The sequence below is a fragment of the Rhipicephalus sanguineus genome, unplaced genomic scaffold (assembly GCF_013339695.2).
Source record: "Rhipicephalus sanguineus isolate Rsan-2018 unplaced genomic scaffold, BIME_Rsan_1.4 Seq609, whole genome shotgun sequence".
NCBI lineage: Eukaryota > Metazoa > Arthropoda > Arachnida > Ixodida > Ixodidae > Rhipicephalus > Rhipicephalus sanguineus.
Genome location: NW_023615617.1, coordinates 155,109 through 175,733, shown reverse-complemented (window position 1 = coordinate 175,733; position 20,625 = coordinate 155,109). Strand labels below are relative to the sequence as shown.

Genomic DNA, 20,625 nt, shown 5'->3' with positions numbered 1-20,625 from the left:
CAAAGCTTAAGGCTTTGAATACGCACGCTACTAAATATATCTACTGTGCCAGCAGTTTGCCAGCACATTACTAGCATTCTGCATGTCTCATCCCAGTCAAACTAGGTTTGACTGGGATGAGAATCCAGCTCTAAGCACAACTACAATCTGCCTTTTTCACAATGGCACGGCACACATGCCCCTTCCCCTAAAGGGAAAGTCACGAAATGCTGTGGTGGGATCTCCGCACGCCTTTCAAACATGGAGGCTTTTGTTCTGGCAATCCCGATTGTCCCGGATCACCCCGCAAGGCCCCAACCCCTACCAAAACAGCAGAGGGCAGCACAGGAAAATGAAAAAGGCAGATTATAATCGCAAGGTGAAGCTTCCAGTACTCATATGCAGAGGACTCCTAAAAGTACAGTAACACGGCTGATTTCACAGACTCCTCGCCATCAGCCATGCAAGCTTACGGGCAAACAAGCATAATAAATGCATAACTAATTATTTTTATTAAAAAAAGTGGGACTGCAATGAATAAAAGAACAAAATCAATGAGGAGGGAATTGTAATACATCTACAATCACAATGATAAAAAATGTGGGCGTGACATTTGTGTGTATATGTATGCTGCATGACTGCCACGAGCGTTTCACCCGTGTGGCCCCCATGTCCCATGTTAGTGATCAATATTATGGCCGACTGGACCGTGCACCTCCTTGCTTGGCTTTCTTGTCTGCTCTGTCGGCCCATCATCTGCTGCTTTACGCTTGGCCTGCTCCGCTTTGACTACTTTCTTTATCTTGACGAGCATGTCCTCCTCCTCCTCCTCATTCTTCATCTTCGTCGCCGCCGTCGTCTTCATCATCCTCCTCTGCAGAGCAATGCCACAGCATTTTCATTATTCAAAAATAATGTAGATTTCATGAACATACACACATATACAATACAGAGATAATAATAATAATAATAATATCTGGGGTTTAACATCCCAAAACCACGATATGATTACGAGGCGCCGTAGTGGAGGGCTCCGGGAATTTCGACCACCTGGGGTTCTTTAAAGTGCACCTATATCTAAGTACACAGGCACAATACAGAGATAAGATTTGGCAACACTCTTAATCATTTGGGCGGCTACACGCATTTGAATGGCTACAATAAAACATGGCCCATTGTTGAAGCCATGCCAGTAACAGCTAACAACCTTTCATAGTTTCATTTTTACATTAATCTGGTCTTTAATCAATCTGCAATAGGCCCAGCAGGGTTGCACTATGTAACAATATTTTCACTCTACCTATACGAAAGGAGAATACAATTTTCACTCTACCTATACGAAAAGAGAATACAAACAGGTGGGTACAACAGAACAAGGTGAACAGTTTAGCAATTTAAAGGGCCCCAAAGCACCCCGATATTTTTTCTTTTTTTTTTTTTAATTTCAAGTCAACGCATGTATCAAGTTCAGCATGCTCGTCCGATCAACAGTACCAATGCGGCAGCACTACGCACTGCAGGCACGCCCAAAAAAAAAAATAAATAATAAAAAATAATAAAAACCATGTGCGCCTCACCAGGCCTTTTGGTATTCCCAACATTGGTAGCAAAGTAAAGAGCAAAACGAGCGAGGGCTGCATTGCGCGTAACTCCACTACAGTTGGCCACTGTTTATTCGGACGCGTACGTGGCACCGCCACTTGTCCCATTGAAGTAATGTAAACTCACGAATGAAAAGTCAGACGGCCCACAGTGCACAGTTTGATTTTTCGGACTCCGGCTGGCTGATCGAGTGCGATGTTGAACGCCATGACAAGCTGTCAGCAATGTTTACAATATTTTTGCTAGGTTGCCAGCACTGAAATGTTGCACTGGCTATAGCTGGAGATCGCGCCAGTGTCAAAATCCACGCAGAAATTACCGATCTCGAAGGCTATGTTTGTTGGCTACACGTAACGGTTGCCTATGGGCTTTAGCCAGTGAAGTATCCAAATAACGGCTACCACAGCCAAACAGCAGGACAAGCCAAGTTAAGATCAGAATTGGCACGGTGCGGCGTTTGAAGTCAACAACGTACTGAGTACAACGCGGATCCTAACTCGGACAAAGAGTGTATGACAACACGAGTGCTACAACATCAACTAGCCCAACGTCATTCTCTTTGGCGTTTGAGGGTTTGCGTTCTAAGATGTTTCTGTGGCTAGGCCTGATCTGCGCCCCTGTTGTGTTGCTTTTCGTGCAAGGCCTGACGTGCTGAAGTTGCTCCAACGCCGCCTGTTACATGTGCCGCCGGAACTAAAGAAATGTGGCAACTACAAGGCCCTGACAATGGCGAAAAAGCAGCGATTATTCACCAGGAGGAAGGCGGCCGACCTCAATCCGAAATTGCTTGAGTGTGTTCACCGAGTTAGGCAATAAGATCATCCGTCAGCTAATCGAACCAGCGCATGTGGACAGTGACTGCCGAAATGACGTGCCTCCACACCACAGCCATCAAATGCGAATTTAGCGTAAGCCGTTGCAGTGCTACTGCGGACCCACAGGGGTGGCCAAACATTAGCTGAAATACAGGCCGACTTGGTCGGGCGTAAGCGTGCACGTGTAGAAGCGCATTGACAAGTTTTTCCCAGCCACTGGGCCTATAAAGGTGCTTTTTAGGGGCGAAGCTCCCTAAGGCGGCACCCGTTCGTCCCTCGTAGTCGTAGTCGTAGTAGTCGTAGTGCGTAACCAGTCTTACGGTTTGACCTCCAAGGTGGTGCCGGTGGGAGATTTTTCCTGTGCGTTGTTGAACAATAAAAAATTCGCAGCGTGCGCGTTAACTAAAAGCCGAATTCTTCTGCCTCTCATTCCCCATTAGCAGCCATTGGCATGTTCCAGTAGGAAACGTTAGTAGAAGTAGAAGTGTAAGTGTTAGCTAAAAGCCGACTACTTCTGTCTCTCATTCCCATTAGCAGCCATTGTTTACCTCCAAGGTAGTGCCTGGTGAGATTTCTCCTGTGCGTGATTAAACAATAAAAATTTGTTCAAAACGCCGTTGATTGAAGAAATAAACCAACGAAAGACACCAGATGTTTTGTAAAAGCAAAACGAAAGAAAGCCAGATGTTTCTAAAGCAAAACGAAAAGACTCCAGCTGCTTAACGAAAGACGCCAGATGTTTTCTAAAGCAATGGTTTTCTAAACAATGAAAATTCACAGTGTACATGTAAAATTAAAGTGAGCTGCAAGTCGTCATAACTCATCGAACCTTTAGTATAAACGCGCCCAATCTCACGTCGGTGATGATGTACTGGGCAGAATTCACGGAAGATTCACGGTTTACCGATGAACCTCCGCAGCTTCGCCCACTCATCATCATTCACTCCGTGGATATGCTGTGATTTTTTTCTGATGAATCCTTCTTTTCGGACTCCCGACTATTCGGACTTTTTGGCGGTTCCCGCCGAGTCCGAATATACTGTCACAGTGACTGTATTACTGCACCATTTCAAAAAAATTCTCACAGCCACGTATTTGTTGTAGACTTACACGCAACTGCAACTTGCCCATTTCGACCTCTAAGTGGTTTCGGGGCCCTTCAAGACCAGTCGAACCAGTTTATAACAAACTCAAAAGTGCCGCGAAAAATGGCAGTTATATCAGCAGTTTGTTGTAAATGGACTTGCCCTCAAAAACAAGCATTTAGTGAACAAGCCGCTTTTTCTTTCTGCGCACTTTTATTGAGAAATGCTAACAACCCCTCCGGTGTCACGTTAAGCCTTTTCGCTTTGTGAAGTGACGCCCGCTGCGCTTCACCAGTTGTCGCCTAATAAAACACGAAGTACACGTGGTATATGCTCACTGTTTCGCGGTGCCCGTGCCGCTCAACACCAGCGAGCTACTTCCGTTTCCAAGCGACGCGCACTTTATCTCGCACGGCGCGGCGGCGGCGAACTTGCGAACGGCAGCATCGCGCTTGTACTGCTCGTACCGCCGTCAATCCGAACAGTTTAAGCCACACGTACAGCCGCACAGATAGCTGCAGATGACTGTGATCAGGTTGTCGGCAATAAGTCATAATGGCACGCTCATCCCCGGTCGCCACATCGCCTTCGCTCTCTTCTGATGCTTATCCATGAAGGCATCGCCGCAATCACGCGGAAGTCGTAATCATTGATCGACCGGTCTATGCCGTTACCAAAAAACGAGACATTTTGCAGCACATTGTGCGTCGCGCAGTTAACTTTCATGCGCCGAAAAGTTATCGCGGTCATCGCTTACCGCATTATGCGACTTCTTGCGAAGCTCCTTAGTGTGTGGGTCGTTCCCTCCCTGTAGTAGTAGTGGTAGTATGCATCTAGCCAGCTCTCTAGTTTAATGAATTGCTCACTAGATGGCGTTTCATGTATTTCTTAGAGTTGCTGTTTAAAGATAACAGATGGCGCTTGTATAATGCGAATGGCGCATGTCATTGGATGCCTGCGATGGTAAAAGGCGTTTGCTCTTGGTGAGCTTTCTCTTTCGCTCGGAGTCGCCGGATGGAGGCAGACAAGGCGCTCGCTCTTTGCACGCTTTCTCTTTTGCTCGGAGTCGCCGGATGGAGGCAGACAAGGCACTCACTCTTGGCGCGCTTTCTCTTTCGCTCGGGAGCAGACACTTTCCCTGCATTTCACCAATCACAAAGCGGTGATAATGAAGGGACCACGTAAACTAACAGCACAATAAAAGTTTGATGTTTAATATATACACGTTTCACACTCTTTATGATGTACAGTCGAACCCGTTTATAACGAACTCGAAAGTGCTGCGAAAACTGGTCGTTATATCAGTAGTTTGTTGTAAATGGACTTGCCCTCAAAAACATGCATTTAGCGACCAAGGCGCTTTTTTTTCTGCGCATTTTTATTGAAAAGTGCTAAACCTCCTGCGGTGAGAAGTTAGGCCTTTTCGCGTTGTGAAGCGAGGCCCGCTGCATGCCGAGTGAATTAAACCGCCTTTGCAGTGAACCGACACCGTTTCATTGAACCACGGTACCGCTATGTGGAGCCGATCATCCCTGGCTAGTTGCGTGCAGCGCGTCGCCTACTCGGCTCACGCCATCACTGCCGGGCCGCTTGCACTTGTACGCGCATTTGTGTGCTGTTGGTGCCCGCTTCACTTCGGAGCGTGCACGGGTTCGGCGAGTGGCCTGTTCGTTCAACGTGGCGAAGACAAGCATTTTGCAAGCAACGCGCACTATACGTCTCCGCGATGCTCTGACGGCCCTACATGACAGGCCGGCGCGCTTGGGTTGCCGCCTAATAAAATCCGCTGTATACGCTTGTAAGTGCATCAACGTTTCTCGGTGCCTGTGTCGCTCAACACCAGCGAGCTAGTTTCATTTACACGAAGCGACTTGCAAGGCGCGGCAGAAGCGAACTTTCGAACGGCAATGGCATCGCGCGCTTGTACTGCTTGTACCGCCGTTACCAGTTTACGCCACTGCAGCCGAGCAGATAGCTGCAGATGACTGTGATAAGGGTGTCGGCGATAAATCATAGCGGCACGTTCATCGCCGCCCGCCACGTTGCCTTCGCTCTCTTCTGATGCTTATCCGTGAAGGAATCGCCACAATCGCGCGGAAGTCGTAATCATTGATCGGCCAGTCTCTGCCATTACCGAAAAGATAAAAGACATTTTGCAGCACATTGTGACGTCGACGCAGTGAACATTTAAGCGCTGAAAGGTTATCGCGGTCATCGCTTATTGCATTTTATGGATTCTTGCGTTCCAAGGCATAGGTTCATCGTAGGCGGTCGTAGCTGCAGAGAACGGCGCCAGGAAAGGTTGCCGTGCGAAAGCTGACTGCAAGGCTTTATGCTGCCTACTATTTCTTTCTTTCTTTCTTTTTTTTTTTTGTTCCCCACTGCCATTCTGCCACTGAAGAAACGACCGGAAAGCGAGCGACCTCGCTCGTAGCGTCCGAAAGCAGCGCGTGCGGTGCTCGCCGATATCGGGTATCTTCGGCACGACTAAACTGGACCGGGGCACGCGCGAGCGCGCCTCTCATGCTTTAGAAGGCCTACTTTAACATTTTTTCGCGTCGTATACGGCATATTTTTACCGCGACCGTGTCTGAAGCGTTCGTTGTAAAAGTAGGAGGCTTTGAAAAATGTTCACTATATGTGGACGCAATTTCAATGGGTAGCATAGGAAAATCGTAAGTGTACCGAAATATGGTCGTTGTAACCGATAGATCGTTGTATCTGGGATCGTTATAAGCGGTTCGACTGTACTGGGCAAATTTCACGGAAGAGTTTCGCGGTTTACCGATGATTCCCTCCAGAGCTTCGCCACACTCATCATCATTCACCCCATGCATATGCTGTGATTTTTTTTATTCCTCACTGCCATTCTGCCACTGAAGAAATGACTTGAAAGTGAGCGACCTCGCTCGCAGCGTCCGAAATCAGCGTGCGGTGCTCGCCGATCTAGGGTATCTTCTTAACGAGTAAAGGAGCGGGGCACGCGTGAGCGCACGCCTTTCTCATGCTTTAAAGAACTGTTTTAATTTTTTTTTGCTTTGTATAAGCCATATTTTTACCGCGACTGTGTATGAAGCGTTCGTTGTAAAAGTAGGAGGCTTTGAAAAATGTTCGCTATATATGGACGCAATTTCAATGGGTAGCGTAGGAAAATCGTAAGTGCACTGAAATGTGGTCGTTATAACCGATAGATCGTTATAAGTGAGTTCGACTGTAATGAACACTTAAACCTGCCTATAAAAAACCTCCCTACAACAAATTCCTCTACGTTAGGAAGTTTTTCTACTCCCCGCCATTACTCCATAGAAGCATATGTATTTGCAACCTCGATGTAACAAAGTGGCAGCACGGGACAAACTTCATGCAGCGAATTTTCGCCGCCGACAACCTAGAGATTTTGCCTCGAATTTTGTCATTTTGGTACGAGCGGGAGCCACATGCATCTTCTGTGGTTGCCCCGCCGACGACAGAGCGTCAACATTGCGCACTTGAAGCCCCGGCAACTGCGAGGCAAGAGCAAGCGCTCGTTTGTGTGTGGGTGTGCGCGAGGCGACCCACACACAAAAACGAGCACTTGCGCGAGGCAACTGCGGCAAGGCTACCTCTCGCTTCACAGCGCGCGGCTTTAGACGGTTAGGCCATGAACAGTAGTCTTTCAGCCTGCTAACGACAAGCTATTTATACACCATTTACTTCGGCATGCTTTCTTAGTCACCACATAAATGGCGCTATGTGCACACGTTGCCCGCGCCTGCGAACACCGTTGCTCTTCGCCCTACAGGGCGTGGTCGCCTTCATGCGCTTATCTCGAGGAAAGAAGGTGGCGGCCGGTGGGCTGGAGCGGAGGGCTGTATGTTTTGTAGTTTTCCCGATGTCCGTGTTGAAGTCACAGAGCGTACGAAGGTCACTTCGCTCGCAGCAGGCCACGTTTGCAAAAGGAGCGCGCTGTTCAAACAGAAATAAGTAGAGCTGTGTAATAGCAAAATTTTGAGTTCGAAGCGAATTCGAATATTGGAAGTGCGAGTGCGAATCGAATATTTTTCTAATATTTCTAGAATATTTTTCGAATACTTCGAAGCGAAATTGCAGAAAAAAAAAGTTAGAGAGGATTCCTAAGCTTATTCTTATGAGATAGCAACATGAAGTGTTTCTTTTCGCTAGGCTGATGAAGCACTGGCGGTGTGGTGTTTCATAGTTGTCTTATCAAGAATGAGGCAATGTAGGGGCCAAATTCTATTTACCGTATTTACTCGAATCTAACGCGCCCCTTTTTTTTGGCGAGTCGAAAAATCGCATGCGCGTTAGAATCGAGTACCGGAAAAGAAAAAACTCTGTTATCGTATTGCCATCGGCATTTCAAAATGGCCGCCTCCTACGCGCCTCGGCCATTTCTGCCATTGTTTCAGTTCGTATGTGTGCAGAGGAATTTGTCATCCCGTTCTGCATTTCGCATCGGTGGCATGGAAGTGCCCACTCTAAATACCGACGATGCACCACGCTGTCGCATTTAAAAGAAAGTTATACATGTGCAGAGACGAACGAAATCGGCCGCATCGCGGTCGTTCGGAGTTGCCGAACGTGCATGCAACTGGCGCAAACAGAAGCAGAAGATGTTTTTACAGCCAAAGCTTCACGAAAAAGTATCTGTCGACAAAAGCGGGGCCGGTTTGCCGAAATAGAAGACTTCACAGCGACAAGATTTGTCCACAGCGACGAAGACTGATCCATTACGCGACTCGTATCGCTGCCGAGTGGTGACAGTTTCAGCGGCAGGACCGCCGTTTGACTTCGTGCTTTCTTTTTTTTTTTGAAACTTTAGTTCTTTAAAACCCAAATACTTGTTCTTCTGAATGTGCAAAGGTGGACTCCTACGGACTTCTTTTGTTCATTTCTCTCACAAAAAATGGGTGCGCGTTAGAATTGATGTTACTTTTTTTTTGTCGCGGAAAACGGGGGCGCGTTACAATCGAGGGCGCGGTAGAATAGAGTAAATACGGTATGTACATGATTTGGTGCAGCCAAAGTGTTGCCGACAACACTTTACACGTGAAAGGCAAAGATGCCATTTCGTCAGCCTCTCCTCCTCTTTCAACTTCTGTGGAAGCCCAACTGATAGGGCGACAAGGGTGCTCCCTTCAAGTCCGCAGTTCCAAATCTACCTCGAAAACGTCGACACAGTGGAACCTCGTTAATGCGTACCTGCCGGGAACACCGCATAACTACGCACCTAAACTAGTACGCATTAACCACCAAGTAAAAATTGCATATCCTCCTCGCATACGCCATCGCCGCCAGCAAGAAAATAATACAGTGCCACAGTAATAGCCTAAAGTACCCACTGCAAAGCCTATTCTTTCTTTTTGCCAAACTGGAGAAAGATTCTGGTACTCTTGCACGACCGACCAATAGTGCAGATAGCGCGTGGTGGCGACGCCAAGGAGCATTTCGGAACTCAGGGTCCGGTATACGCAGTGACCAGCGTATGACAGAACATACAGTGTCGGCTTTCCGTGATATATGTGTGTGCGTGTACTGCACTCTGCTACTAAATGAAATCTGACACAGTTCCAGTGAAACGCGTACTGCTGCGTGGAGCCGACCGTCTCCTGGCTAGTTGCGTGCAGTGCGCCGCCTTCCCGGCTCACGCAGTCAATGCCGTGCCGCAGGGCCGCTTGCTGTACCGCATGCGCGCATTTGTCCGTGGGAGTGTTCTTTGTACCCACTTCGCTCCAGACCGTGGCACAGATGCGGTGATGAGCCCAGATGAGCTTGTTCGGTTAACGCGGCGATGACGCGGCATCGCCGCAATCGCGCGGAAGTCGGGAATCTGTGATCAACCGATCACCGATCCTGCAAGCGATGCGCACCCGCGACGCTCTAGCGATCCTGGCAGCGGACGGAAGCGCGTTTGGGTGGTCGCCCAATAAAAGCGTGCAGTATGGTTACAACAGCGCTAAGCTTGCTGTACCGCACGCGTGCGTTTAGCGTGATAGCGTCTATGCAAGAGGTTTCTCGTCGTCCACGACCAGCAACGCTCAACCCGCAACAGCGAGCTGCTTTCGTTTCTACAAAGCGGCGCGCGCTTGAACACGGCCCCGCGCAACGAGGCGGCAGCTATCGGCGGCCCAGCGCGTTCAGGTATTAAAAGCGTGCAGTAGGCTTAAGTAGTGCTGCGCCGCACGCATGCCCGAGCATATCTGAAGATACTTATATAATTTTGATAAGGTTGTTGGCGATAAGTCATGCTGGCGCGTTCGTTCGGTGGCCGCCGCCTCACCTTCGTTCTTTCCCGATGCTACCCGCAAGAGCATCGCCGCAATCGCGCGGAAGTCGGAATCGTGATCAACCGATCTACACACTTTTCGAAAGACTGAAAACCTTTGGCGGCACATTGTGGCGTTGGGAAGTTCAGCGCGCAGTAAAATTTCATGGCACAAAACGTTTATCGCGGTACGCAGGGTACGCACTAACCGGTAGGCGTAGAGTGAGCACTACGGCGTAAGCGGTCAGTGAATGCTTAGGCTCTATGAGACTCGAGGGGATTCGTCGCAACTACGTCTTAACCGTTAGTACGCTTAAAGCGGGTACGTATTAACGAGGTTCGACTGTATATAGAGCATCTGAATTTTGGATGCTAAAAAGCTTTGGCTTCCCATTTTTTTCGGACTTCCTGCCCAAATTTCAGGTCCAAAAGAGCATTAACTGAGCCCTACCTCTGACACATCTTTCATCTCCATGTTGGAACCAGCGGTTTCTGAGTTAATACATCTGCGACCGTAGCAGAGCTTTAAAGGCAGCTTTGCCGCAATACCGGAGTGTGATGAGGTGAAGCATACTGAAAATTTAGGGACCACTTCCAATCGTACATTGACTGTCTCGGCAAAGTTCGACCCGTAATGGAGCTTGAAAGGCAGCTTTGCCCCAATACCGGGGTGTGATGAGGTGAAGCATATTAAAAAAATCTAGGGACCACTTCCAATCGGACGTTGACTGTGTCTCGGGAAAATTCGGCCGTAACGGAGCTTGAAAGGCAGCTTTGCCGCATACCGAGGTGTGGTAAGTGAAGCTTATTGAAAATCTAGGGACCACTTCCAATCGGACGTTGACTGTCCTTGGCATAGTTCGACCATAACGGAGCTTTAAAGGCAGCTTTGCCGCAATACAAGTGTAATGAGGTGAAGCATATTAAAATCTGAAGGGGTAACTTTCAATCGAACGTTGACTGTATTTGTTTTTGGGGAGTTCGAATAGTAAAATTCCAGTGCAAATCGAATTGAATAGCAAACACTACTAAAAAATATTCGAAATTTCGAATATTCGCACACCCCTAGAATAAGTAACAACTGTGACAATTAGTTCGCGCTCGTCCTGTGTGTACCTGTTCGTTCGTTTCGTGCGTCCTGCTTATGTTTGAGCAGTGCGCTTCAAGTGTCGAGCTGTGACGCATTAGTTTGCGCTCATCCTGTTTGTGTTCTTTTCGTGCGTCCTTTGGCTGGCAATTTCAGCTGCTTTCCGTTCTTCGAGTTACATTCCAATTTATTGCTATCGCATTCATTACCTCGCCGTTGCGGCGAAACTGTGACGTTTGTCAAAAGCTGCCAGAGCACAATCTCTGAGGCCATAGTCTCTGAACTGCGCTTCATTAACTTGACATCAGCTTTTCCGCAGATTCGGCTCTCTAAGCTTTTCCTGTTTCTGCTTTTTGGTATACATAACCCTTCCGATATACCTTCCATGCGAACTCATCTTCAGTAGTGAGCTTTCGCACCGCACATGGAGAGCGCTTTTCCGAATATTCCGGGTATCTTGTGCCGTTCGCTCTTCGTTTTTGATGCCGTGCGCACCGCGTGCGCGGTTTCACTGTATGCACATGGAGCAGCCCCTGACAACGTGCAGCTTTGCAATTCTTCTCTCTCTTTTTTTTCTTCTCTGCCACGTCTTCAGTAGGACTGCACCATCACTACCGAAGAGATGTCAGATTAGGCGCTTTAAAAAACGACAAGCCTCTGGGTGCAACTCACCACGTAGTGGGTCCAGCGCTCGATCACATCAGCACACAGAACTGGCATTTCCACGCGGTTCGCGAGCAGCCAGTGGTAGACTGCTGGAGAACGCGGCAAAAAAAGAAAAAAGAAAAAAAAGAAAAAAAAAAGGCGGCAGCTATGATGTCATCATAACTTGTTGCAGCATGGTCACGTGGCGGAAGTACGGGGTCACTGAGGGTCACCTTTGAGGGTGTCAATTGCTCATGCAAACTTCAAAATTCATTTAAAATACCTTCCAAGCTATATTCGCGGTTGATGTTTTGCAGATGATATAAGCATGTTCACAGGAATCGATCCCGCAGGCTATCTCGGTGCAAAATTTTGTGTCAGTACCCCTTTAAGAGGAGACACTGGTCTCGAAACGAAAAGTTTTATTATTGGAGATATTGTAATGAAATTGGGTGTGTATATGTATTTCTTCCTCCTGTTTTCAAAAATATAATTAGTTTTCATGTACTTCAATTAGTTATCAAATTGTGAGAGCATAAGTGAAATCTAATTAGGTAATTTCTTACGGGTCATTAAGACACTTTCCCTCAGTATTTTAGGTTCTGTTTAAGATGCAGCTGTAGCCAAAGACCTGCCATGTGGAGCTATGCTATTTATATTGTCACTGAGATATATCATCATATAAGAACTTTCAATTGTATTGACATTGTGTATCTTGAAATGCAATTAGCTCACATTATTGTTCACAAATTTCATATGTTCATCTTAGCCACAAAAAAATAGCATAGCTCCACAGTCCTATTTCTTACGAATTCAACGGTATAAAATTTATCAAAATTACCTTACAAAAACATAATGAAAAGATCCGTAAGGCTGGTCAAGTTGGCAAAAAATGTGAAGCTGAGAAAATCGCGTTTGAAGATTGACACGCACTGTATAAATTTCTAAAAGGAACCTTTAACCATAAATTTTATTCACATGTTCCCCATCTGTTTCCCTTCAAAACAAACAGAAAGTGTCTTGTTCCACCCAAGGAATCATATCTAAAAAAATTTTCCAATGTGCAAAGCATGATCAAAACCCCACCATGACAAGCGCTGGGGGGTTCTGGAAAAGCCATGGGGTATGAGGCTCAAGCGACTGGCTGCTCATGTCTTTTCAGTCTTTAGGAAGAACCTTCTAGATGTTAGGCAGCATGTTACCCTGGGTAATAGGTTGCTATGCTTGAGAGAATACCTTCAAAGTAGTCCAGGACTGTAATCTTCAGTTGCACCCGTTTTGTGTCTCCTTGCAAGAGTCTTTTTTGTGTGCTCTTCAGATGAGTTGCATTGCCTTGCGTAAACGCAGAGAGTCTTTTTCTAGGCTGTGGTCCCAGGGCACAGCCGAGACAAAAGTTTGAGTAAACAACATGGTCAATTACAAGGCCAGTGTAGAGCTCAATGATGCAGCCCACACCTATGTGTGAGCTCCGACCTCGCGTCATCCATGAGCCGTCGAACACAACATCGATGTTCCCTATGGGGTTCAGGAAGTCTGTATACAGCTCTTTTATTACTGCCACACTAGCAGCTTCACTTTCAGTCGCTGTGTTTTCGCAGGCTTTCACTAAACTTTTTAGGTGTCCCTGAAACGTCTTGTGGTGCAAGCCTCGGTGCGAAAGGTTCATACACGCACAAAAGTCCGAAAGGCAGTAACACCTTTGCCTATCATCTGTATCCCCTTCATGGCCCTCATGTTGACTTCGAAGGGAGTGATGGTGGCAGTTCCGCTCACTCTCGGAAGAAAATTGCTTCTTCTCGAAATCACAACTGCTGCAAGAAAAATAAGCTTTACCGCAAGGCCGTACTCCTTGTCGGTTGCCTTCCTCACGCTGAGACTTTTTGCGTCGCATTTGTCGCACTTCGCTTGTGCAAAAAAGTTATTCAAAACTTTCATATCGACGAGCAAAAAATCGGTCCGGCGTCACCGGTCTGGCACTCCGCGCTTACTCCAAGAAGTCGAACTTGCGCTGGGTAGCCGACTTTCCAGACAGAACGGTCTTCGTTTGCGCCGATCTCTCAACTCGCTGCGCCTGCTCCGCCGTTGAGTAGTACGCGGCATCAACCCGAAGTGTTTCGCTAGTCGAACTTGGTCCCACGGTGTCGTCAGTTGAAGTTCCCGGCAGGTCCAAAGGGTCCGGCCGCGACTCCAACTCCGCTGCCGACGGTGCACTTGTAGCCGGCGCCTTCTTGTTCCAAGCCCGTTTTTTACGGCTTCCAAAAGCTCGTTGCGTCGATGGTTTCAGACGAGAGTCTCCAGGCATCTCGATCGCGTGGAAAAACTACCGGCACAAAGTAGAGACACGGTCCGTCGAGAAACACGCACGATCGCAAAAGCAGGCGCACACAAACGGACAGCCACGGCGGAGAACCAAACACAAAGAAAAAAAAAATGACGTGTCGGTCGCGCCAGCCAATGGGAGACTCGGAAAGGCGCGCTTGAAAAGCGCGCCGCGTGAGAGCCAATCAGCGGCCTGGAAACGACCTTCAGAAAACCCGCGACGGCGGCCGTTCTGCTTGAGCGACGCCATTTTGAGATGGCGCAAAATGTGCACAAAGAAACAGCTTCAAATCTGGCCCAAGATGGCGGCGCTCGGCCCGCTGCAACGCTCATGGCGCGCGCGGGAAGTTCGAACAAATTTCGTCCTTTTGGGGACATTTTAGTGCTGCCGGGTGCTTTGAAAGCCGATTTTATCGCGTTTCCCGACCGAATTTAGCGTTAGCAATTGAGAGTAGGTGCTCAGAAGTACAAACGCCTCGAAAATAAGCTTTGCGAAAAATCGATTTTTTGACCATTTTGACCGTTCCAAGCCCGCGTCTCCCCTTAAGAAGGCATTTCATCGTGTACATGCTGCAGCATCACATTCGCTGCTCTTGCTTATGGCGAATTCCATTGGCAGATTCGAAGCACTTCCGGTAGCAGTTCTTCTGCTCCATTCGGCAAGTCTGTTCCATTGGCAGATTGAGAGTGCGCCCTGTGTTTCATTGGCAGATCCGGAGCAGCTGCACCGCCATATTCACTCCACAGAGCAGCTCTCTCTACTTTGCGAAAAGCGCGGATTCGACAGTTAGTCGCAAGCTCCCGCGCGTCCGTAGAGCGTGGCGTACCGCATACGCAGTGCAATGCGCTGTTTGACCCCACCCGTTCTCTCCGCTCGCGCCCGTGAAGGCGAAAACGGCATGAAACGAGAGGAATGCTGGCCGTTTGTGAAGCAGATGTGTGCTAGCGCCCCCAGCACTTGTGTTCGATTGGCAGATTTCCTTCGGTTGCTCTCCGCCGGAGTGGAGCGCTGCGGCGCAGAGTTCGTCGGCAACTCCGAATCCGCCAATGGCATTCACCACTAGTATTCTAGCACCATTTCAGAATTTTCACGTGACTTTTGACAATGTGCGTAAATAGGTTTTCCAAAGATTTAATACGGAGCCAATTAAATGAAAGGCTAACATCGACAACGATTAATCATTGTGCGGGACACTTCACTGAATGATTAATCCTTCCTCGATTTCACCATCCCTATGGATAATAGAATTCCTACCTTTCTTTTGAACTCTGGCACTCTAGCGCATGTTTCCACACAAGCTGTGTCTTTTTTTTCTTGCAATTTTAAGAATACCTTCAACATTACTTTTCCATCCCTTCAGCACACCCATCAATTTAACACTATAAAATGGCACGAGAATAAATAAAATCTAACTCTTACCATCATCCAAGTCACTATCATCCTCTTCATCATCATCGTCATCGTCCTCGCTCCCTTCTTCTAAAGAAGCTCCTTTTGCTGCAGGCTTCTGTTTCGCCTTGGCCTTTCCAGCTGCCACCAATTGGGGTACTGCAATATAACATCACCTAAACTTTCCTTCGCTTCATATGCTTGAGTAGAACAAAAACTGGTCGTATCAATTGATTCCCCTTTCATTGAAATAAATAAATATATATATATATATATATACTTGGTAGATTGCAGTGCGAAAGCTAACATGTATTTACAGTTGCCAACCAATTTATTCAGACAAGGAATCCACAAAACTGAAAGACATCCAGCAGTACACGTGCAAACTTTTGGCAAACTGCCAGTGGTTGCTGGCTGGTCACCACAGTGAGCTTTCCTAGTCAAAACCGACTCAGTTGTGTACCTTAGTGGAAGGGTTTGTCACTTTTTTTCACGGCTGTGTCATCGGATCAATCTTAGGTGGCAAGTCAGCTACAAAAACCTATTGACTGCTGTCAGGCTAATCACGATCTACTTTTAGCCTCAGAGGCTAAATTCCTGCAACTTTTCTACCTTTGTTACACAGTTGTGTTAGCATGCTCATATAAGAATTTCCTGTGCAATGCACGAAAATTCCACAATGAGTTCCCCTCAAGCTCTGGAACGAAAACAACCACTACCTACCTTCATCATCATCTTCACCACTAAGGCCCTCACTGTCATCTAGCTCCTCATCATCAAGGCTGTCTTCATCCAAATCATCATCCTCATCATCGACATCTTCATCGTCTACTTCAAGGTCGTCCTCTTCAGAGTCTGCCTCAGGTGCTGGAACCTTCGGTTTCTTGTTTGGAGTTGCAGAAACTAGAGAAGGAAATGAAGCACAATAAGCATAAAACCAGTGTTGGCAGATGTTAGTGACATGCCCCAAGAACAACCTATCAATGTAGACAAAAAAAACCAGCATTGTCATTTTACTGACAAGTACCTGTGGCAGTCATACGTGACACAGAAAACCTTTATTCAAAGCTTGCCTGACAGCCAGATCAAGCACCAAATCATTGGCTGTGCATTTTGGGGAATTCACCACTCTTCAAGCTTCTCTAATGCTTTGTTGCTATTTTCAATGTGAGCTTTCTCTTTCCTTTTTTGCAATACTCAATACCACTGCTCTTCATGTATCACAAACGAACCATATAGAGATATGCAATTACTAACCCACCCCCCTCCTTCTAGACTATAATCTGCTTGTTTACACTAAACATTCGCTCACTCCTCAATTCACCATAGCTGAGGATGAAGAACATAGCAATCCCAAAGAAAAAAGCACTGATAAAAATATCCATGTCAATCAGGCAGATAAATTACTATAATTTCATGCCTCTCCTTTTTATGAAACATACCGTGCATACTATGCACCCCATGTAAAATGCATCCATTGTAAGTTTGGCACTGTGCTATACCACCCCCATCACTGTAAAGTTCATCTCCCTTCCATATTATAAGCTCAAGCAAGGGTCACATGAAGGACATGTGAAAAGGAAGAGACTCTAATACCCGTGCCACACGGGCACAAGAAACGACATTCAGTAGTTAAGCCATTAGGTTGTTGAATTGCTTTTTTTTTGGCCGAGCGGCCACACGTCTAAATTTGATGGCATTTGACCTGATCATGTCAATAACAGTGACTTTTGAAATGAGCAAATTTAGTGTAATAATAAAATATAAACCACATTTTAACAACTCTACTCTGCATTCATGAATAGTGAAATGTACAAGTGAGCATATTACGGCTTCATTAGCTTGAGTTTGTTCCTGTCTTTTTACAATATTGCAGCTGACCTCGGCAACTTCGGCTAATGCATGTTGAACCCAAAGCCTAGAATCCGACATGGCGCCTGTTATGTCAAAGCCGTTGCAATTCTGAAGTGAATTCCGCTTTAGTGCAACTCTGAAATAACATGCAATGTGCTAAGTCATGTATCAAATATTTTTGACACGATAGATGCTATTTCAAATATTTATGTGTACTGCAGTGAGCAAGCTTTGGCGTCGAGAGTAAGCATTTCTTAGTCGAACGAGTTCTAGCGAAGGCATTAGGCGACGACTGGCATTAAGGCGAATGCCATTTGATTTTCCCGTGTGGCACCGCGTAAATGGCATTAAATCTCAAGGCGTTAAGAAGAAATTAGTGCCATTTTCTGTGCCTATATGGCACGAGTATAAAGGAAGGCACTACTGGTGCAGATGGAGTCACCTGACAGTTTACCACTATCAATGAACCCTATGGGTACCTGCCAGGGAATCACGATTTCTTCGTTACATCAGGAACTTCACAAAATCAGGTTTCGTTGGATCAAGTTTTCACTGTATGCCGTTTTGGACCCAGAAATTTATAGTTTTGTAGCAGAGAAAGTGAACTTTGGAGTAGTCACCATCGTAAGAACATTTGAATTAGCAAACTTTTGTTTTCAACAAATACAATGCTAATAGAAGAAAGTTTATGCTCAAAGGTGACATTTCCGAGGAACATTCTATGCTATTTTTTCCAGGCAACTTGAGGGAGTATGATACGTAAATGGGGCACTTTTGTTTTAGCTTACATCTAAAAAAACTTCCATATTTTATTGTGAAATTTTGCGTGTAGATTAAGAATGCTTTCGACATTTGTTTCCTGCAATCTTTATTGTTTTTTTTTTCGTTTTGCTTATCTGAGAACGAAATCGTAGTCTGGGGTGTAAAATGCAATGTACCTTTTCTCAGAAACAAGAAACAGCATGATTGAAATTTTGCACACTAATTCCAAATGATACTGGCTTCAATCCCTACTAAAAAGAATGGGTTTTCTACATTTAATTCACAAGAATAAACATCACATACCATCAGAGACTTCCCAATTAATCTTTTTTCTTATTATAACTCAAAAATTTTTTACAAGTTTTAGGTTCACACAATTTGGAAGGTATTTCAAATATCAAAGTTGCGCAATCAGACGGATAATTGTCAAGAAAAAAGGTACCGTATTTTCTTGCATATAACCTAACTTGCTCTACACCAAAAGAAAAACATGCACATAGTTCCCACACACCCACATTTTAAGGGCTCAGGGTAAGCCCTATATGTCCCATGCATTATTGGCCATCTTGAGGTACCATTTTCTCAGCGACTATAACGGGTATCTACATAATGAATATATCGCTTTCTTCCAATTTTTCGCTCTTTTAACTGAGGCAGATTTATTTTAATCTGACAAATATTAGACTTTTGGTGAATTTTAGCACTAGGACCTAAATTTGAGGTAATTTCATAATTTCTGTTTGACGACAAATTTCAGGCACAGGTGCCTAGAGATTGGGCAGCTAAGTGGGAGTGGATTGGATTCTTGTCGGCCAGCTTTGCCTGGACATCATTGCATTTATCAAGATAACTGTCCCCTTGCTTTATGAACACTGTAATAACAGCTGCCTGAGCTCATTTCTACCAAGGGCAAAGCAATGAGTTGCTTCAACTGGGTGTAGCACATGAAATCCTCACTTTCTTCCTGCTTATTTGATTCTGGCTACCGCAGAGCAAGCCTGATTGAGGGTGTTACTTTCCAAAATGCGTTGCAGTGTAGTCACATGGTATTTTCATATTTTGCGCCCTTTCTCTTCTTCAGCCAGAAAAACAGCATGCAATTAGTACATTGCTGGTACATATCATGGCTAGAAGCTACTGAAAAATGCCTACAGATGCCTCACTGCCCTTTAATAGCTAAGAGACTACTTCTCAAGTTACAATCTAATTAAATACTATTAAGGAAACAATTTAGGGCAGCTACTCAAGTGCACTGGGAACAGATAAATTTGTCATCAGTATTATTGTAACTTTCTGCTGCGATTGCAGCCCCAAACAACACTAATCGAAGCCACTACCACTTTTCTTTTTACACCTATATCTTATGGTTGCCATCATGTATACCATGTTGAATATGCCGGTTCTCATCCACTTATTGTAAATGTAACAGCCAAGAAGACTTAACATAATTGCCTTAACCGGGAATCTGATACTACACTTAATTAACGCAGCACATCCTCAGAACACTGATGGGTGCTCCTTGTTATCTGCTGCGCCTTGATACATGAAAAATTTAGAATTTTCCGCCTTTGCGCCCACCTGGCCTTACATGAGGAAACAAAGGGCAGGTATAAAGGTTATGGTGTCCCATGTATTGCATCTGCTCTCTGTTACCGCGCCTACTTGATCGTACTTTTGTCGTGCGTGCACTGCAGAATATTGCTTCTACTGAAGGATTGAACCAGGCACTATATGTCTGGAGCAGCATATGACCATAAGACTTTGCTAAATGCCTGCCTCGCACTAATAGACGGTCGCTCATTATGACTGTCACATTTGATACTTACAAATGACGCGCCCTAAATGGCGACGCAACGTACGCCTAATCTCGCGCACCTTTCTTTGATGGCGAACCGGGCACGTGTGATGCGCAAAGGATAGACGTTACCTAAATTTAACGTCTCAAAGCAATGTTCACGAAAAAGAAAATCACAAGCACATGCATGCAACGACGAGATAGTGAATTAATGCCAAGCGAGCGCATCTGCATTCTAAATTATATAATTTTCTGGTGCCGGCACCTCTCATAACAACGTCCTCGGTTGTCCTGGAAGAGGTTATGCCAAAATCATAAACATGTAAGCAAAATGACGAAAATATTAAGAAATTTGAACAATGGCTTCAGTGACTTCAGAGAGCAACTACAAATTTCAACTGAACCGCTAGTTTTGAAACGCACCTTTGAGGTAGTCTTCCGTGTCCGACTCCACTTCTCCATCGTTGTCATTCGCCTTGAGCAACTTCTTTTCCTTGCCGGCCTAAAACACAAAACGGAGTTCAGTTCAATATGGACGTCATGGAAGCCTACTTCGCTGCTGTCTTTTTTTATAAGCCTAGTTTTTGCCCCTCGGGCACGGCGGGCTTGGAAAAGCGTATTTCCAAGCCCGCGTCGTGCTCGCTCAGACAAGGTACTTCAATTTATGCTTCTAGCAATGAGTTACGTTTTAAGCGTGTTAACTTACCTTACTCACAAGAACATGCGTACAAATACCTTACTGCAGCAAGCCAAAGGGAATAAAAAAGTGCGAGAATTTCAAACCGGCAGAAAAAAAAGTCGTTTTTTTTTTTTTCGGTAGAGCAGAGACTGCAAAGACAAACGAATACCTTAGATGGCTTTGCCCCAGGTGCCCCTTGAGCCTTCTTCAGCTTCATGATGAGTCTTGTCAATAATTTACAAAAGATCGACCAGCAACCACGCGGTTCAAAACTTTTTGTCAAGTCGGCGTCTCGCCGGGTTGCCGGGTCTCGCAAGGAAGCTCAATGTGGCTTGACGAACCGTAGCTTGT

At 46.0% G+C, this 20,625-nt stretch overlaps 2 protein-coding genes across 2 annotated transcripts in view; both read right to left on the bottom strand.

Annotated features, from left to right (window-relative positions):
* LOC119377896 (nucleolin-like) overlaps positions 1 to 793 on the bottom strand; it is a 21,627-nt gene extending 20,834 nt beyond the window's left edge. The window contains 1 exon segment of the mRNA XM_049411665.1: positions 688 to 793. Within this exon segment, the coding sequence (XP_049267622.1) occupies positions 688 to 793 (106 nt within the window).
* LOC119377898 (acidic leucine-rich nuclear phosphoprotein 32 family member B) lies at positions 481 to 20,625 on the bottom strand. Its single transcript, XM_037647188.2, has 5 exons — positions 20,444 to 20,625; positions 20,019 to 20,097; positions 15,908 to 16,087; positions 15,215 to 15,343; positions 481 to 853 (listed from the first exon to the last, which is right to left on the bottom strand). The coding sequence occupies exons 1-5, from the start codon at positions 20,489 to 20,491 to the stop codon at positions 810 to 812; spliced, it is 480 nt and encodes a 159-aa protein (XP_037503116.1). The 5' UTR covers positions 20,492 to 20,625; the 3' UTR covers positions 481 to 809.

Excerpts from the sequence above, each read along its gene's own strand:
- LOC119377898 (XM_037647188.2), bottom strand. The coding sequence starts at position 20,491 with ATGAAGCTGAAGAAGGCTCAAGGGGCACCTGGGGCAAAGCCATCTAAG. Across the intron at positions 15,344-15,907 it reads TGGTGAAGATGATGATGAAG|TACCCCAATTGGTGGCAGCT; the intron begins GTAGGTAGTGGT and ends GTTATATTGCAG. Across the intron at positions 854-15,214 it reads TGATAGTGACTTGGATGATG|AGGAGGATGATGAAGACGAC; the intron begins GTAAGAGTTAGA and ends ATTGCTCTGCAG.